Source organism: Helianthus annuus, chromosome 8 (assembly GCF_002127325.2).
Source record: "Helianthus annuus cultivar XRQ/B chromosome 8, HanXRQr2.0-SUNRISE, whole genome shotgun sequence".
NCBI classification, from domain to species: domain Eukaryota; kingdom Viridiplantae; phylum Streptophyta; class Magnoliopsida; order Asterales; family Asteraceae; genus Helianthus; species Helianthus annuus.
Window position 1 is genome coordinate 164899956 of NC_035440.2, and position 17104 is coordinate 164917059.

The following is a 17104-nucleotide window of genomic DNA, read 5'->3' on the forward strand; positions in this document are numbered from 1 at the left end:
GCAGATGGTATAATTGCGGTTTAAAATAAATCCATAAGTTCACCTTTTTTACCGTTTAGATGATACGCCTTAAAAGTTAATAAGAATTAACCCTCTGTTGAAGAACAACCACTGACAGACCTCTGCTGGAAAGATCGATGTGTCGGTGATGTTGTCAAGGAGTGTCATTAGATGCTTAGTGATAGCATTTTCTTATTCTCCTTGACAATGTCACCGACCCGTCATAATAATTCCATCAAAAATCTGTCACTGGTTGCTTCTTCAACAGAGGATTGGTTTTTGTTACGTGAAAATGTATAATGTAAAGTTAAATTTTAATAACTTTATTTTTTTTGTTCATTGTTGTTATCTTTTATCAGTTTATTGTTATTGATTGTAGGCGTTTGTTGTTGTTATCTTTCCTCTCCACTCGCTCAACCATTCTTCTTCTCCATCACTACGGCATGCTTCCGGTTCTTAAAGTCGTTATTAAAAGGTTATGTTTTTGATCCTGTTTTTTATTTATCGCGTGTATTGAAATGTTTAATTTCATAATGATGATGTTTTAAATACACTTTAACCCTAAAGTGCCTTTTACTTTATGTTCTGTTATGATGATGTAAAAAAAGGTTAATAAAGCTATAATTTTTGTTAAAAAAGGTAGGCCAAACACCCCTAACTGTCCAATTTGTGTTTTTGTTGTTTGCAAGAAATAATGTCCCCTCTGTTCAATACCTTTATATTAGTTATAGTATTTAAAAATGGATAACATGTTTTTATTTCAGTTCATATCAGTTTCATAATGTTTAATCCTTATCTATTAGTTGTGATTCCATTAAACACCCCCCTAACTGTCCAATTTGTGTTCTGGATGTTTGCAAGAAATAATCTCCCCTCTGTTCAATACCATGATATTAGTTATACAGTTTATATCCGTTTTTATTTCAGTTCATATCAGTTTCATAATAGAGTTTATTTCTTGTAGGTGATACAAATAAGTTTCTATGGAATCATCATTTTTTAGCATTGAAAGGATGCATACCTGAATCCAAGATCTCAGTTAGGTGAGTTTGAATGGTCCAAAGGTATATAATATTTTAAGTCTCAATTTATGTTATTGTTGTCAATGTACTCCCAAATTGATTAGTAACATGTTTAGGATGAACGAACCCTAAAATATAAAGTAAATTTGTTTTCAAATGAATTTCATATTTGTAAACCATTATGTTACGATTCTGTATTTTAAAACAAAATATTCCAAACACCTTTGAATTAACAAAATGGTATTTCTTTTAACTAATTTTACAACTTTTTACATTTTAAACTTCTAAGAATTCTTATAGTATACAAGTTTGTCTTTGTATCATCAAGGTAATGTAATTCTTCCATAAAAACACTGTTCACCTCCTTTACTTTTCAGATTACTAAATTTTAAAAAACAGGGTAAGCAAAAGAATACAAAGACATACTTTTCCTCTTTTTTTAAACCTTTAACTTTGACTTTCAGAAATACCTTGAGTTTTAGTTGACCTTACCCATCTTTGTTCCACTTATCACCATTCAAAGAAACCTTTTCCTTATAATTTTGACTTTCAGAAATACCTTTTTCTTTTAATTCCTTTTTTTAAAGTAAATAAAAATGTTCAAGGACCTTAGGTCAATTCAATTTGATTTCTACTCACCACCATATTTTTGTAAACCTTTTAAATAGCGGAAATATGTATATTTTTTACAAAGTTATATAATTTTATAAGTCTCATTTTCTGTTATCGTTGTATATGTACTCACAAATTCATCACAAAGTCAGTTTATTAACGGTCAAGTTTTTTTGTTTAAATATATACTTACATTTTTTTTTTTAAAGTAAATAAAAAATTTCAATGATGTTTCATAAAGGTGTTTTGAATATTTTGTTTTAAAATACAGAATCGTAACATAATGGTTTACAAATATGAAATTCATTTGAAGACACTTTGTTTTATACTCATAACCATAGTTTTGTAATCACTTTAAAGACCATAAACCTGTTTTATTTTTACAAAGATAATTAATATAAACCTATACAACAGTAGTCCTTAAGAATAGTAAAAGATATTTTATATACATATGTATTTAAAAAGTTTTAATAATAAGTATTAACTTTAAAAACTGTACATACCCAATTCATATTCATACTGCCTATTACGGTCCATAACAGACGTTAGTTATATAAACAGAGTAATACAAACAAAACTGAAAGCCTAAAATGGGTCTGAATTATTTGTTCCTTTAAAATTTTGACTTTCAAGGGTTCATTAACATAAAAAACTCAACATACACCACTGATATTTATACAGCCTCTTAAGGCCGTTAACAGACCATACTTTTAAAAACAGAATAATAAAAACAAAACTGAAAGCCTAAAATGGTTCTGAACTTTTTGTTTGTTTAAAAATGTCACTTTCAACGGTTCATTGTATCCTATTTGGAGGTTTTGTAAGCTTAAGCCTTTTTGTCGGTCAACTATAAGGACAAATACACAATTTCAAAGTTTTTCACCTTTTAGTTAATCTACTACCTATCCAAGAAAGTTGACTAATTCTGATTAGTTTCATATACCTTATATAGTTTTGTTTTTTTCTTCCAACCCTCACTATTTATATCCACTACCCCTTCCTCCTTTTTCACCAACTTCAATTCTCCTTCTTCCCTTTCATCTTGAAGCAACTTACTGAAGTAATGGAGCTCGGGTACGGAATTCAATTTTTATACATATTCTGTTTCAAATTTTATTTTATACATAGTAATATTAACGCATATTTCTTTGATATAGTAACATCACTTATTTGAAGGATTTGGATTTGGCTCGCCGTGATTACACTGTGAAGGTTCGTGTACTCCGTTTATGGAAGCAACCGATGTATAACAATCCAGAGCAGTTTTACTCAATCGAAATGATCGTTGTTGATGAAGAGGTATATATTTCTCATATGAAGTAGATTTTTTATAAATAACGAACAAATTTCAAACTTTAACTTATCCGTTTAAGTTAAACTTTTATCCAGTGATTTATTTTTTCAGTTAGTTTGTTAAAGTGCTATCAAGAAGGGGTTATTGAAATTAAGTGAAAAAATTAAAAAAAACTAACCTATAACGTTTTCATGCAGTTAGACAGTCAGTTTGTTAAAATTTATGTTATGTAATTACTTATCCCTTTAATTTAAAGTGTTATCCTTCTGCTTATGAACATCTCACTTTAACATGTAAAAATGTAGTTTCATGTTTCTGTTCTATGTCATCTCCTAAAAGTAATTATATTATTCGTGAATATTTTCCTTATTATTTTTACTTTTCATTTTTTATTTGACAGGGAACCACAATGCAAGGCAATGTTCTCCGAAGATGGTTTCCGAGATTTGAACAAGTTTTCAATGAATCAGGTATATTCTTATAACCTTTTAAAGTAGTTTAATTAATATTTAATGTAACAAGTTGCCTGTTTAAGTGTTTCATATTAACTTATTTACAACTCCCTTATTTACAGTAAAATGTTAATTTTTACAGCTGCGTTGGTTGTTTATGTGTTTTGTTTTAAATTATTTTTAGTCACTTGTCATTAATTTAGTAGTTATAATATCATGTTACCCCTAGATATTTATGATTAGTTTCAGATTTTGAATTGTCAAGTTTTCAACATATTCTCCTTTAAGTCCCTCACATGTTTCAATTTTATACATTATAAATTATTTGTATACTTCCAAATTCCGTATCCATAAATTTATTTAAAAGAAGTTATTTACATCCACATAGTGTAGAACTAAATGGTAGTTATAAGTTAATGTATATTAAAAAACGTATTATCAATTGTATTATCATATTATCCCTAATAAGTTTTGAGTAGTTTGTAATGGAACAACCACAAGTTTTGACCACATTGTCATTGAAGTACCTTATATGCTTATATTATAAACCTCCTATAATATTTGTATAGTTACATTTACCTTATCCTTAAATTTTTTAAAAATAATTTGGTGACATCCACATATTGTAGAAGTAAAAGGTACCTATAACTTAGTTATATGCAATCAGTTATAACATGTATAAATTTGCAAATGCTTAATATATTTGTACATTGTTTGTATTTTATATTTTTAATTTAATATTACAACCTTCAATTGTAAATTTAGTATATTAAGTTTTTGATTTTTTTTTAAGATTTATGTTTTACATACCAACTTTTTTACAAGTACGTTACATGTTAACTTTTTATAGTTAATTTAATTCATTTATGTTTATTTTTCAAATTTTCAAACAGATTGCTATTTCATTGTCAAACCCACTATTGGTTTAAATGAGTCCAAGTACAAGTATGTGGACAACAAAAACAAGCTGGGAATCTACTGTGATACCGATGTGTATCCATGTAAGGATTTCAATGGTCCCATGTATGGGTTCTCATTCACATCCTTTAAGGATATCATTGACAAAACTGTTCCAGAAAACAAATCTATAGGTGACTAAAAACCTCATACATGTTTTTTAGTTATCTTTTTATATACTGTATAATGTTTTCACATTTAACCGACTTTCATTTTCTAGATGTTATTGGTTTTGTTGCTGATGTTAAAGACCTTAAGAAGTTTAAGACAGCAAGGGGTAAAGACACCAAGAAACTCAATGTCATCATTCAAGATCTAGAGTATGTGTTTTAATTCTTATTCAATCTATTGATTATAAATTCCTAATTTATATTTTTTTACCCATTTACTTTAAGCCTGATTTTTGGATATTTTATGTCAAGGATGGAATCAATATACCTGTCTTTGTGGGATTCTTATGCTGATCGGATTTTAGAGCAATGGGAAAACAGAGAACAACATGGTGTTATTGTTGTCATTCTGCAGTTTGGTACACTGAAGTACTTTGGTCGTTTTGGTTATGTTAACAGCTGTTTCAATGTTTCCAAGCTTTTCATAAATTCTGATGTTGATGAAATGACTACTTTTCGTAACAGGTGAATCCTTTCAATGAATGCAAACCGAGAATTAATTTATTAAATTATTTCCTTAATATATTAGACTTACATAAATATTAATCTAATATAATTATTTGTAACAGTCTTATTGCAAGCTCTGCTGCTTCGTCATGTTCGAGTCAATCTTCTCGGCTTTCTGGAATTTTTTTATCCTTGTATGATGAGTATGTTGTTAGATCTGAATTCAACAACATAGCTGAAGTAAATCTCAATCAGGTATTACAATTGACTATGTTTTTTTATTAACATTATTTCTGTCATTATCACTCAACTACATATTTTATAGGCCAAGTCTGTTGTTGTTGTTGGTACTGCTCAAATGATATCCGAAGATTTGCCTTGGTATTACTTTGCTTGTAAAACTTGTAACAAGAAGGTTTTCCCAAAAGTTACTAATGATACACCTACGGTTGGTGTCTTGGTTGATGAAGAAGAGGTTTATGAGTGCAAAACGAAAACTTGCAAGGACACTGTGATTCAATATACTAAAAGGTGTAAATATTTTTAAATTGTTTGAAATTTATTTTTTCTCTTAGGTGTGTATATTTCATTGCTTACATTTTGACACTTTTTGATTTAGGCTTAAAATTCCATTGTCTGTTCAAGATTCCAGTGGAACTGTGTCATTGACATTGTTTGACAGAGATGCTTGCCGAATTCTAAATACAACTGCAGCTAACTTAATTGAGAAACACGTTGCTGTAAGTTTCCATTTAATAAATTTTCGAATTTTTATTTTTGTCCCCGGTAATATGTCAATAATATTTTTGTATATATACTACAGGGTGGTGATAAGGGTCTGTATCCTGACGAGTTTGAAGCTCTTTTAGGGAAAAAATTTGCATTCAAGATTGATATCAGTGAGTTCAACATTGAACACAACTTTTGGTTTTTTGGTGTTTCTAAATTGACTGACGATGAGGATATCATATTTGAGCTTGAGAAGAAAGCAAATAACATTGAGGTAATATTAAGTTTAAGTACTTAATTTCCGGTTCATTTAGTATATAAACATATTTTACATACTCAAATTCTGGAGAACATTGTAGGTGGAAACTACTGCTTCTTTGAACAACAGGTTCACTGATATGGAATCAGAAGATACTGTTAACCTGAATGTATGCATTGTGTACTCTATAAAGTTACTCATTATTATACTTTATATTCAATTATATGTTTGTGAATTATTTTAGTTGTTTGATATTAAAATTGAACAATTCCAAAAATGCAGGATGATAACTGCACTGATGTTATTATGGGAGTCACTGTTGGTACCAAATCAAATGAAGGCTTCAAATCGAAGGTACGTAAAGTTATATTAAATACTTATAAACTTAAGTTAAATCTTCAAATTTTATTTTTGACACCAATTTTGTTTATCATTTTTAGGTTCCTTCTGAGTCCATGGATGATAATGTCATCACCCCTTTGACCAAAAATTTGGAGGACACTGCCATGGCAAGTAAGCCTATTGGTGAGCCTGCGATTTTTAAGAGGAAAACCAAAAAACCTGCTTTCAACAAAAACTTGGTTGAGAGTTATGATGTTGATGAAAATGGAGAAATGTCAACCACCAAACCAGTTAAACCTGGAAAACCAACTCTCCTAATTCCAAAAATTGAAAAATGAAGGCTTTACAGTCTTTATGTTCTAAGTGTTGGTTTCCTATGTTATTTTAATGTGTTTTAAGTTATGTTTATCGTTTAAGAACTACTTCAAAAGCTTTGGATCATTCAAGCTTTTATGTTTAAGAAGTTTAATATCGTTTTGTTGTACTGAATGCTTCTAGACAATATTTAAAAGCAAGTATTATGTTTGGTTTTTAATGTATTAATGTTTTGTTACATTTTTCATTTTATTTTTGACACTGTTATATTTGATGTGGTTGTAATGTAAATATACCTAGATAACGTTGATAACTTTTTCAACTCTGCTCCTTTATGAACTACTATTTGAAGAATATATATTATCATCTTCAGTTGATAGTAGTTACAGAAAAGCGTCAAATGTTTTGTAAATATCGACACTCATATATAATACATGATAAACGATAATTTTAATTCAAAACATAAGTTTGTTTTTTATATACTGCGATTGTACTACATAATTTATCAAAATACATAATTTTCAAAAGTTTATACCCTTTAAACATTCAAATTCTTTACTGTCCAAATACTCCACCTCTTATTATGTAATTTTACAACTCCACATTTTAAATTTATAATTTTTTAAATACTTCTCTAAATATGGCTTATATTTCAGTCTATTTAAATTATTTATTTCCTTAGTTATACCATATATTATTATCCTCAGATCAAAACGATGGAAATTTTGAAGCAAAGGTTATGCGACAAAAAAGGAAATTACATCTGGCAGCTAAAAAAACGAAACGTTGTGATTTGGCTTCCACAGGGAAAGGTCATGTTTTCATTAGTTTCTCCTATTTGTGATAAATATATGCCATTGAATATTAATTTATTCCCACTTATAAAACAATAATTTGAAAGTAATGATAGTTTTTTATATTTATTCAGGCTTTCTAACGCGAAGTCCGCTATCTAACATTACAAATGGTATGTATTTACTTTATTTAAATTTCACCAATTTGATTATTGTTTAAATAGGTGTATTCCTTGTAGATTGTAAGGAAAGAATACTTATGCGAAAAGAAGAGATCGATAAAAGGAATTCCCACATAAAGTCTAAAGGTAATTTTTCAGTTTACCATTAATTATTTAAGAATAAGCTATTTTCTAAACTTAATTTTCATTACTCACATATTATTTAATTTATAATTTCGATTTTTTGGAAATATTAGCAGTACACTATTATTACACTACTAAATATTTGTTTTCATAAAGCAGGTTTGCAAAATGTCCAAGTTAGTTCTAACCAATCACCAACTAACAGAAATGTCTATTATGGGAAGGAAGTCGTCAATACTTATCAATCAATTCCAAACACACATACCACTGACACTGCTTCAAATATCTATTATACACCATTGCTATCAGATGTTACAAATGGTACATATTTATTTATAATCAATTATGTAAAAAGTACATATTTTCCTTATGTTTTTTTCTTTGTTATCCACGTTTTTTTGTTTCACAGCTTCACTCCCCGATAATGATTATACTCGCTCGAAGTTTAATCGGCGCATCCGTAAAGAATATCTAGATAGGAGAAAAAAAGGCTTGAATTTTACCTCACCAAACATTCCAATTTCAAGTACACAACCCTGTCTCACATATTGTCAAAGTATGGTGGTATTCTCATTATCTAATTACAAGATAGTAATTCAAATTATTATTAATACTTGTCATATTTTTTGCAGGTACTTCTTCTTCAGATATCCAATTCAGTTTTAACAATTCACCAATTAATAGAACTGTCCCTTATGTGAAGGAAGTTGTTATTCCTTATCAATCAAATCCAAATCAACATACCATTGTTCATTCTTCCAAAATCTATTTTACACCTATGCTATCAGATATTACTAATGGTATATAAATTTTTAAATTTCATATTTTAAATTTAAAAAAAATGTACATTAATCCATTAACTTTTTCTCTTTGTATACAACATTATATTTTTTACAGCTTCAATCACCACTGATGATTATAGTAGCCCAAAGTTTTGTCGGAGCATCAGGAAACAATATCGTGATAGGCAAAAACAAGCAATTAAATCTCCATCAGTAAACTTTCCAAGGTCAACTACACAAGCATCTATCAAATTACTACAAAGTATGTTATTTACTTATTTATATTTTCAAAATGTAAATTCAAATTATTATTAGTAGTTAACATATTTATATATATTGAAAATTGTTAAATCCGAATTCCTTTTTTAGGTACTTATACGTCAAAGAAGAATATTCAATTATCTTCGTTGAACAATTCTCGAGAAAAACTCCATTTTTCCGGAGAATTTATAACGAATATATTTTGTGGCATATCAAAAGGTAATATTCCACTTCGAATTATTTTTCAATTTAACAATACCATGTTATAATTGTATAATAATAAAATTAAACTTTTCCATTAACAGATTACTTGGATCATGGTGATCAGAGTCATATATGTGAAACATGTCATGCAAAATTATGGAAAGATGAAGTCTTAAGAAGTTATCAAAGAAAGACTAAATCAAGTTTTTCTCTATGTTGTGGTTACAGCAAAGTCAAACTTCCCGATTTCAAGCCCCCGCCCTCTGATTATAAAAGTCTTTATACTTCTTCTGACTCTAAAAGCATTCATTTTTTGAAAAACATTCGTCGTTACAACTCAATGTTTTCTTTTACTTCCATGGGTGGAAAAGTAGACAACTCCATTAACAATGGTAATTCTCCTTATGTATTCAGACTTAGTGGTGAGAATTATCATAGTATTGGAAGTCTTATACCAACGAATGGATCCAAGCCTAAGTTTTCTCAGTTATATATATATGATACTGAGAATGAGGTTGCAAACAGACAATTTGTTTTAGGGTATGTTTTTTATTTAATATTGCTATAATTCATATTTCAAAATTTTTTTTATCAATCCTTATTTAATTTAGATATTTTTTTTGTAATTAGGGAAAGCCGAAAACACTCCAGCTCAAGTAGTGAAATTTTGGATTTTGAAATTATTTCAGAATTGAAGGCAATGTTAGATTCTCACAATCAGTTGGTTAAGTCTTACAGAATGGCGAGAGATTGTTTTCAAAGAAATCCTTGTGAGAATCTTAAGATTCGCCTTATTGCAAAAAGGAATAAAGATGGTAGGACATATAACTTGCCAACTGCTTCTGAAGTTGCTGCTTTAATAGTTGGAGATATTGACACTTTGTTTGAACCGAGAGATATTATTGTGAAGAGTAAACAAGGTTATCTCGAGCGAATTAGTGAACTACATCCTTCTTATTTAGCTCTTCAATATCCCCTACTTTTTGTTTACGGTGATGATGGTTATAGAATTGATATCCTTCATCGTGATGTTTCTACTTCAAGCAGCAGTGATGTTTCTACTTCAACCACCAGTAAAAGACATACGTGCACAATGAGAGAATACTTTTGCTACAGAATCCAAGATAGATCGAATACGTTTTCTTTGGTTCTTAATTCCAGAAGGCTTTTTCAACAATTTTTGGTCGATGCGTATACTATGATTGAAAGCGAAAGGCTCTTATACATACGTACTCAACAAAAGAAATTAAGATGCGAGACTTTTGAGAATTTATGTTCTGTTAAAGAACAAGGCAAAAGTGATGTCTCTAAAATCGGTCAGCGTGTTATATTACCTTCGTCTTTTACTGGTAGTGCACGGTACATGTTTCAAAATTATTTAGATGCCATGTCCCTTTGTAAATGGTATGGTTATCCTGATTTTTTCATAACAATCACATGTAACCCAAAATGGCCTGAAGTGAAGAGGTTTCATAAGGACACGAGTCTTAACCCGGAAGATAGGCCTGATATTTTATGTAGGTTATTTAAAATCAAGTTGGATTCCATCATTAAAGACTTAAGGGATAATGCAATTCTTGGAAAGCTTCAAGCAGGTATTTTAATTATTTTTGTTTTTGTCTTCAAAGTTTTCTACATTATTTTCAAAATTTATAATAAATAAACTTTAAACTATGTTATATATGCTTATTTAGTTAGTAAACGGTAGGAAACATTAAAAAGTAAATATAATACACAATTTTAAATTTGTTTTTTTTTTATTTTTAGTTGTATATACGGTGGAGTTTCAAAAGCGCGGCTTGCCTCATGCTCATTTGTGCTTATTTATGCATGCCGACCACAAACTTCCAACCGTTGATTATATCGATCCATTCATTTCTGCCGAAATACCTGACAAAGACAAAGAACCAGAGTTATATTTTCTTGTAAGTGAGTTCATGATTCATGGTCCTTGTGGTGTTGAAAAAATGAATTGTCCCTGCATGATTGACGGAAAGTGTTCCAAAAATTTTCCCAAAAAATTTCGTGAATCTACATGCATAGATGGTGATGGTTTTCCCGTTTACAGAAGACGTAACAATGGTGTTTTTATTGAGAAGTCAGATGTCAAGTTAGATAACCGCAGTGTTGTGCCATACAATAAAATTCTTTTACAAAGATATCAAGCACACATCAATGTTGAGTGGTGCAATCAGGCCGGATCAATAAAATATTTGTTTAAATATATAAATAAAGGTCATGATAGGGCATCAATTTGTTTTGTACCAAGTAAAGAAGCAAATGATCAAGAAAAGACGGTTGATGAAATCAAAGACTACTATAGTTGTCGATACATATCTGCTTGTGAAGCGTCTTGGCGGATTTTTTCTTATGATATACATTATAGGAATCCTTCTGTCATTAGGCTTCCTTTTCATCTTCCAGGACAACAACATGTTATCTATGAGGAATTTGAAGAAATAGAAGATGTGTTAGATAAACCGTCAGTGAATGCTTCCATGTTTTTACAGTGGTTTGTTTGTAATGAAAAATACCCTGCGGCACGTCAACTTACTTATGTCGAATTCCCAACAAAATTTGTATGGAAGATCAACAAACGTAAGTGGAAACCAAGGAAAAGAGGTTTTTCAATTGGCAGAATTCATTCGGTTTCTCCTTCAGTCGGTGAAGCTTATTATTTGAGGATTTTGTTGAACAAGGTGAAAGGTCCAAGAAATTTTGAGGATATCAGAACCGTAAATGATGTTGAGTATCCTACTTTTAGAGATGCATGTTATGCATATGGCCTTTTGGATGATGACAATGAATATGTTGAAGCCATTATAGAAGCAAGTTTCACCGGATCAGGTTATTATTTAAGAAGTTTGTTTTGTACAATGTTAATGTCCGAGAGTATGTCTAGACCGGAATTTGTGTGGGAAAAAACTTTCACTTACTTATCAGATGACATTCTCTACAAGCAACGTCGTATTTTAAAACATCCAGGTATTTTCCATTATAATAGAATTTATCTAAATGTTTAACTTAATGTAATATATAATTTTGAGGTTACTTTCATTATTTGACAGGTTTGGTACTTAACGAAGATCAAATTAAGAACCTAACATTGTTTGAGATCCAAAAGTTTTTACTTCGAAATAATTCCACTCTTAAAAGGTATTCCAGTATGCCTTTTCCTAATAATGATTGTATATCTTCCGCAAACAATCTTTTACTTAGTGAAGAGTTGGCTTATGACACGGAGATATTAGCTGAAGAGTTTCGTAAACTTTTCTCTTCATTAACTCAAGAACAACGGGTTATATATGAAGAAATCAGCACAGCGGTGGATAACAACAAAGGAGGCGTTTTTTTTGTTTATGGTTACGGTGGAACAGGAAAAACATATCTTTGGAAGACTTTATGTGCATCTATAAGATCAGAAGGGAAAATTGTTTTAAGTGTTGCTTCCAGTGGAATTGCATCTCTTTTGCTATCAGGAGGGAGGACTGCTCACTCTCGGTTCCACATTCCTATCAATTTAGATGAGGATTCTTTTTGTTTCATTAAGCCAGATAGCGATCTTGCACGTTTATTACAAGAAACATCACTTATCATTTGGGACGAAGCACCAATGGTACATAAACATGGATTTGAAGCTTTGGACAGATCGTTAAAAGACCTTTTTAGATCTGTATCTGGAGCATCATCAGAATTGCCATTTGGTGGGAAAGTTATAGTTTTTGGAGGAGACTTCCGACAAATTCTACCTGTGGTGCCAGGAGGAAGCAGACAACAAATTGTAAATGCTTCTTTAAGTTCTTCTTATATTTGGAGAACTTGCAAAGTCCTAAAATTGACCAAAAATTTGAGGTTGAGTACCTCAAATGATCCATCTGAAATACAAGAAACTACCAAGTTTGCAAACTGGCTTTTGGATATAGGTGAAGGTAATGTCGGTGGTTTGAATGACGGCAATGCAATTTTACAAATACCCGAAGATCTTCTCATCAAACATTCGTCTGATCCCATTTCAGAGTTAATCGAGTTTGTATATCCTTCTCTTATATATAATTTCAATGAAGCAAATTACTTCCATCAAAGAGCCATTCTAGCTCCAACAAATGACGTTGTTCAAGAAATCAACGATCGTATGCTGTCACTTTTTCCGGGAGTTGAGAAGGAATATTTAAGCTCCGATAGTATCTGTCCAACAGAAATGCTTAATGAGAATTTAGATGATACATTATGCTCACCGGATATTCTTAATGGAATTAAAGCTTCTGGTTTGCCGAATCATAGGTTAGTTTTCAAGGTAGGTGTTCCGGTCATGCTTCTTAGAAATATTGACCAAAAAAGTGGTTTGTGTAACGGAACAAGATTAAAGGTGGTCTCTTTGGGTAAACGTGTTATACAGGTAGAGATTATCTCTGGAAGTCACATTGGCGATCGTCATTATATTCCTAGAATTACGTTGATACCTACAGACAAAAAACTTCACATTAAGTTACAAAGAAGACAATTTCCACTTGCGGTATCTTTTGCAATGACCATAAACAAAAGTCAAGGACAATCACTCAGTAGAGTTGGTTTGTTTTTGAAAAATCCAGTTTTCACACATGGTCAATTGTATGTTGCATTATCAAGAGTTACCCGACGAGATGGCCTCAAAATTGTTATTCTAGATAGTGATGGAAATCTTTCTGATACAACGTCAAATGTCGTATACAAAGAAGTTTTTAGAAATTTGTAATGTAAATGTAAATATCATGTGTTCAGTAACAGTGAAGTGTACGTGTATGTCGCTTTATGTTTAGTTTAAGTCAGACACGTTAGTATATTGTATGAATATTATTATCGTTATTTTCATTTATTGCCATTTTTTGAAATGTAATACAATGATAAGTTGAGTAGTCTATATAAAAAATCATATGTAATTTAAATTTAAAGTAACAACAAAAATAACATTACATTGATATCTCTATAATAGAGAAATTGTGAAGACGTTAAAGTAAACCTGTATATTTAGAGGCTCATATCCATCCACTATATTTTTTGTTGTGAGTGTGTAAGAAAGAGAAATAAATAATAAAAAATGTGTTTTTCTGTTAGATAAAGATATACATATAGAGATGGACGTGATAGGTTTTTTAAAAGCTAAGATAATTTAGAGAAAAACAAATATTTTGATAAAATTATATAAATGAACATGAAGGCATCAATGTCAATGCTCTTAGATGTTATTTTGATTGTTAAGATATAAAACCTGAAATGGAATCATAGGTTATTAATTGTAAATATTAAACCCTTGAGTCACACGTCAAATGTGTATTACCATTAAACCTAAGACATAATATCAAAAATAGTCACAGTTATTATACACAAAAATAACAAGCAACCATGCATTTACCTAAGTACCTGTTAACCGGGATTTACATAAAATCCCAACCCAAAATAAACCAAAAGTTGTCTAATTTAGCCCCAATTTTTTCTAGACCAACTAGGACTCTAAAGCCCAACAAAAGAAATTAGCATATATATTGTTTACAAAAACCACCACAACGACAAGTAGACTTCCGATTCATGCACGCGATTTTTTCTTCTTAACACCACGCTTCTCCACAACCTTTGTCAGTGTCAAGACCTTGCTTGAGTTGTTGAACTCAAAAAACAGTTCTGCTCCCATTTTGATGTTCCAAGCCTTCAAGTAATTCGACCATCCAACAAATGCATAGCGGAACCCTTTGCGGTTTTTTTCCGATCTGGTCATTATAAAGTTGACTTCACCTGTCCGGTTTTGAACACTCACTTCTTTGAGATTAGTAGGAGATAAGTCCAACACAGATGACATTTTTGGTGGTAGTCGCTGAAAAATACAACATATTACAGTAATGATTAAATATATCCTTTTGATAAAAAGTTCAAGAAAGAAACACAAAAAAATGTACAAAAACTTACAATTCTGTGTTCCGCAATTCTTTTGAAGTTCAAAACCGTTGATTGTGGGTTAAGTATTTGAAGTGTCTTCTTGCGCTTTTTCTGAAGATAATTTAATTAAGTTGAACATATTCTAGATATATATTATAGAGATTATATATTATCACGAAACAAACACGAGTGTTTAAAACCGGCTATCCGAATATTTCGGATAGTAAATATCACTATCCGAAACCGTATCGGAAAATTTGGACTTCCGAAGTTTGGATATCCGATTTCGTAAACACACACAAATAAAGATGGGACAAATAAAATTACTACTTTGTTGTTAGGATGTTTAGAAGTTCCTCCACTAATTTTGACGACCCCTAAACGACACTCTATTATCACTAAAAACAATTTTATCACGAAAGGAAGCGGAGACTATATAATCATGCAAAGCAATACTATCAGCTCTATTGTTATCAAACACCTAATTCCTAAGTTATCATCAAATCAAAAGGAGCAAATGAGTATATTATCATGAAGCGAATTACACCTATATTATCACTCAACCAAATGAACAAATGACTATATTTTCATGAAACAAATAAAACATGTATTAACACCAAAAAGAAATGAACAAAGCACTATTTTATCCATTAAGAAAGAACGCCTATATTATAACCAAACAAATAGTGGCTATTTTTTTACCAAACAATTTAAACCCAAACCCAGTTATTGCAAAAATCATATTGAACGAAAAGCACTAGATAATTAAGATATATGAACTATGTAAAGAAAAAAAATTTCCAAAAAAGTAACAATTTGTTGTTGTACCAGGTTTGTGGATTTCAAGACTGGAGAACCCGTCATTGGCGCTTCATCAACCTTTTTAATTCTGCTTCGAAGATTTCTTTTTGTCTGTACCAAAAGTAAGACAAATAATTATTAAGTTTTTTAAAATTTTGTTACTCTAAAATATAAACCGTAAATGTCCAAAAATTATCAATTATGTTTTCTACCGTTTCTGTGGATTTCAAGACCGGAGAACCAGTGCTTGCTGCTGCATCAACTCTTTTAATTCTGCTGCGAAGATTTCGTTGTGTCTGTATGAAAAGTAACACAAATAAGTAACAACTTTTAACTAAACATGTTACTATGAAATATATAACGACAAGTGAGTTGACCGGTATTCATTTTATGTTTTAAATACCTGAGTTTCATAAACTTTGGACTTGCCTTTAACCTTCACAAGAAAAACAATAAATATGAATATGTAAAAGTTAAATAATAATTGAAATAAACAAAGAATGTTTTGTATTTTCATTATTTCTTACCAAAACATGATTATGTAAAACTTAAATAATAATTCTAATAAATAAATTCATTAATGTTAAACATATCAAACACTTTTGGAGTTATCTTGGTCTAATAAAGCATGAATACGTAAAAGTTAAATAATAATTCAATAAAATATATTAGAAATTGTTAAACATATAAAACAATTTGAAAATGAACAAGCTGAATACTTACATGTTTTTGATTTCCTTCCAGATTATCTTCACACACATCAGCCGGCAACTTTTGTTCAACTATCATATCATCATCCGCAGTAGACTAGAAAATTTTAAAAACCGCAGAAAAAAATCAGTAAAAATATTAACAGTTTTAATTAATATGTTTCAATATATACTTTTTAAAACAAGCAGTCAACCTTTTTTAGAAAAACTTCTGTTCCGGTGTTAGGATCGAATACGGAAACAGCAAAGCTTAATAAATCCAGGCTGGTAAAAACAAAGTAATAATATTTGTCTATAGGGACCTCTTCAACCACCTTATGCCATCCATCGGTGAAATAACCACCGTTCGAGCCTCCTTCCAGTCTTACGTTCCAAAATCTTTCTCCAAAATAAACCTTCGCCATTCCACCTTTGAAATTGTTGCCGTAAAAGTCAGGATAAAATTTTTCTGGCATTACCTATAAAAGAAATTTAACAAATTATTACTAAACAATTTCATAAAATTAAAAATTTGTTTAAAATGAGTGCTCAAATAATATGAATTCACTTACACAATTTCCATATTCGGATTCAACTTGTGCTGTAATATACGTGTTCTTACATACCAAATCTTTAAAACACAAAACTTCAAAGTTCAACTTCCCAACTGCTGTGATCCGTACCCCATCTTTGTTTTTCAATTGATGTTCTTTAACTAACAACATCCACCCATCTGTAAACACAGGCCCATCATTTTTTTTT

General features: G+C 30.3%; 4 protein-coding genes across 4 annotated transcripts; 3 read left to right on the forward strand and 1 right to left on the reverse strand.

Moving 5' to 3' along the window:
• Window positions 1-2652: 2652 nt before the first annotated feature.
• LOC110870696 (replication protein A 70 kDa DNA-binding subunit A-like) lies at window positions 2653-4976 on the forward strand. Its single transcript, XM_022119873.2, has 6 exons — window positions 2653-2708; window positions 2792-2933; window positions 3329-3398; window positions 4274-4471; window positions 4558-4657; window positions 4760-4976. Exons 1-6 carry the CDS (start codon window positions 2698-2700, stop codon window positions 4974-4976), a joined length of 738 nt encoding a protein of 245 aa, XP_021975565.2. The 5' UTR covers window positions 2653-2697.
• A 1055-nt stretch (window positions 4977-6031) lies between these two features.
• LOC110871550 lies at window positions 6032-6778 on the forward strand. The gene is made up of 3 exons (XM_022120231.2): window positions 6032-6111; window positions 6225-6296; window positions 6383-6778. Exons 1-3 carry the CDS (start codon window positions 6082-6084, stop codon window positions 6620-6622), a joined length of 342 nt encoding a protein of 113 aa, XP_021975923.1. The 5' UTR covers window positions 6032-6081; the 3' UTR covers window positions 6623-6778.
• An 874-nt stretch (window positions 6779-7652) lies between these two features.
• Window positions 7653-13677, forward strand: LOC110870701. The gene is made up of 10 exons (XM_022119877.1): window positions 7653-7701; window positions 7858-8019; window positions 8108-8224; window positions 8331-8498; window positions 8596-8742; window positions 8850-8960; window positions 9047-9485; window positions 9576-10540; window positions 10713-11930; window positions 12014-13677. Exons 1-10 carry the CDS (start codon window positions 7653-7655, stop codon window positions 13675-13677), a joined length of 5040 nt encoding a protein of 1679 aa, XP_021975569.1.
• Window positions 13678-14380: 703 nt separating this feature from the next.
• On the reverse strand, window positions 14381-15755 carry LOC110870698. The gene is made up of 3 exons (XM_022119876.2): window positions 15681-15755; window positions 14883-14963; window positions 14381-14790 (listed from the first exon to the last, which is right to left on the reverse strand). Exons 1-3 carry the CDS (start codon window positions 15714-15716, stop codon window positions 14506-14508), a joined length of 402 nt encoding a protein of 133 aa, XP_021975568.2. The 5' UTR covers window positions 15717-15755; the 3' UTR covers window positions 14381-14505.
• Between the last annotated feature and the right edge of the window lie 1349 nt (window positions 15756-17104).

What these genes read in the sequence shown, in the direction of transcription:
- LOC110870696 (XM_022119873.2), top strand. An exon ending in TGATCGTTGTTGATGAAGAG is followed by an intron (nt 2,934 to 3,328) that starts GTATATATTTCT and finishes TTTATTTGACAG; the next exon opens with GGAACCACAATGCAAGGCAA. An exon ending in GTCATCATTCAAGATCTAGA is followed by an intron (nt 4,658 to 4,759) that starts GTATGTGTTTTA and finishes TTTTATGTCAAG; the next exon opens with GATGGAATCAATATACCTGT.
- LOC110871550 (XM_022120231.2), top strand. Translation starts at nt 6,082, where the DNA reads ATGGAATCAGAAGATACTGTTAACCTGAAT. An exon ending in AAGATACTGTTAACCTGAAT is followed by an intron (nt 6,112 to 6,224) that starts GTATGCATTGTG and finishes CCAAAAATGCAG; the next exon opens with GATGATAACTGCACTGATGT. An exon ending in ATGAAGGCTTCAAATCGAAG is followed by an intron (nt 6,297 to 6,382) that starts GTACGTAAAGTT and finishes TATCATTTTTAG; the next exon opens with GTTCCTTCTGAGTCCATGGA.
- LOC110870701 (XM_022119877.1), top strand. Translation starts at nt 7,653, where the DNA reads ATGCGAAAAGAAGAGATCGATAAAAGGAATTCCCACATAAAGTCTAAA. An exon ending in ACCAAACATTCCAATTTCAA is followed by an intron (nt 8,225 to 8,330) that starts GTACACAACCCT and finishes TATTTTTTGCAG; the next exon opens with GTACTTCTTCTTCAGATATC. An exon ending in ATTTTGTGGCATATCAAAAG is followed by an intron (nt 8,961 to 9,046) that starts GTAATATTCCAC and finishes TTCCATTAACAG; the next exon opens with ATTACTTGGATCATGGTGAT.
- LOC110870698 (XM_022119876.2), bottom strand. Translation starts at nt 15,716, where the DNA reads ATGACGGGTTCTCCAGTCTTGAAATCCACAAACCTG. An exon ending in TCTTGAAATCCACAAACCTG is followed by an intron (nt 14,964 to 15,680) that starts GTACAACAACAA and finishes AATTATCTTCAG; the next exon opens with AAAAAGCGCAAGAAGACACT. An exon ending in GAATTGCGGAACACAGAATT is followed by an intron (nt 14,791 to 14,882) that starts GTAAGTTTTTGT and finishes TGTATTTTTCAG; the next exon opens with CGACTACCACCAAAAATGTC.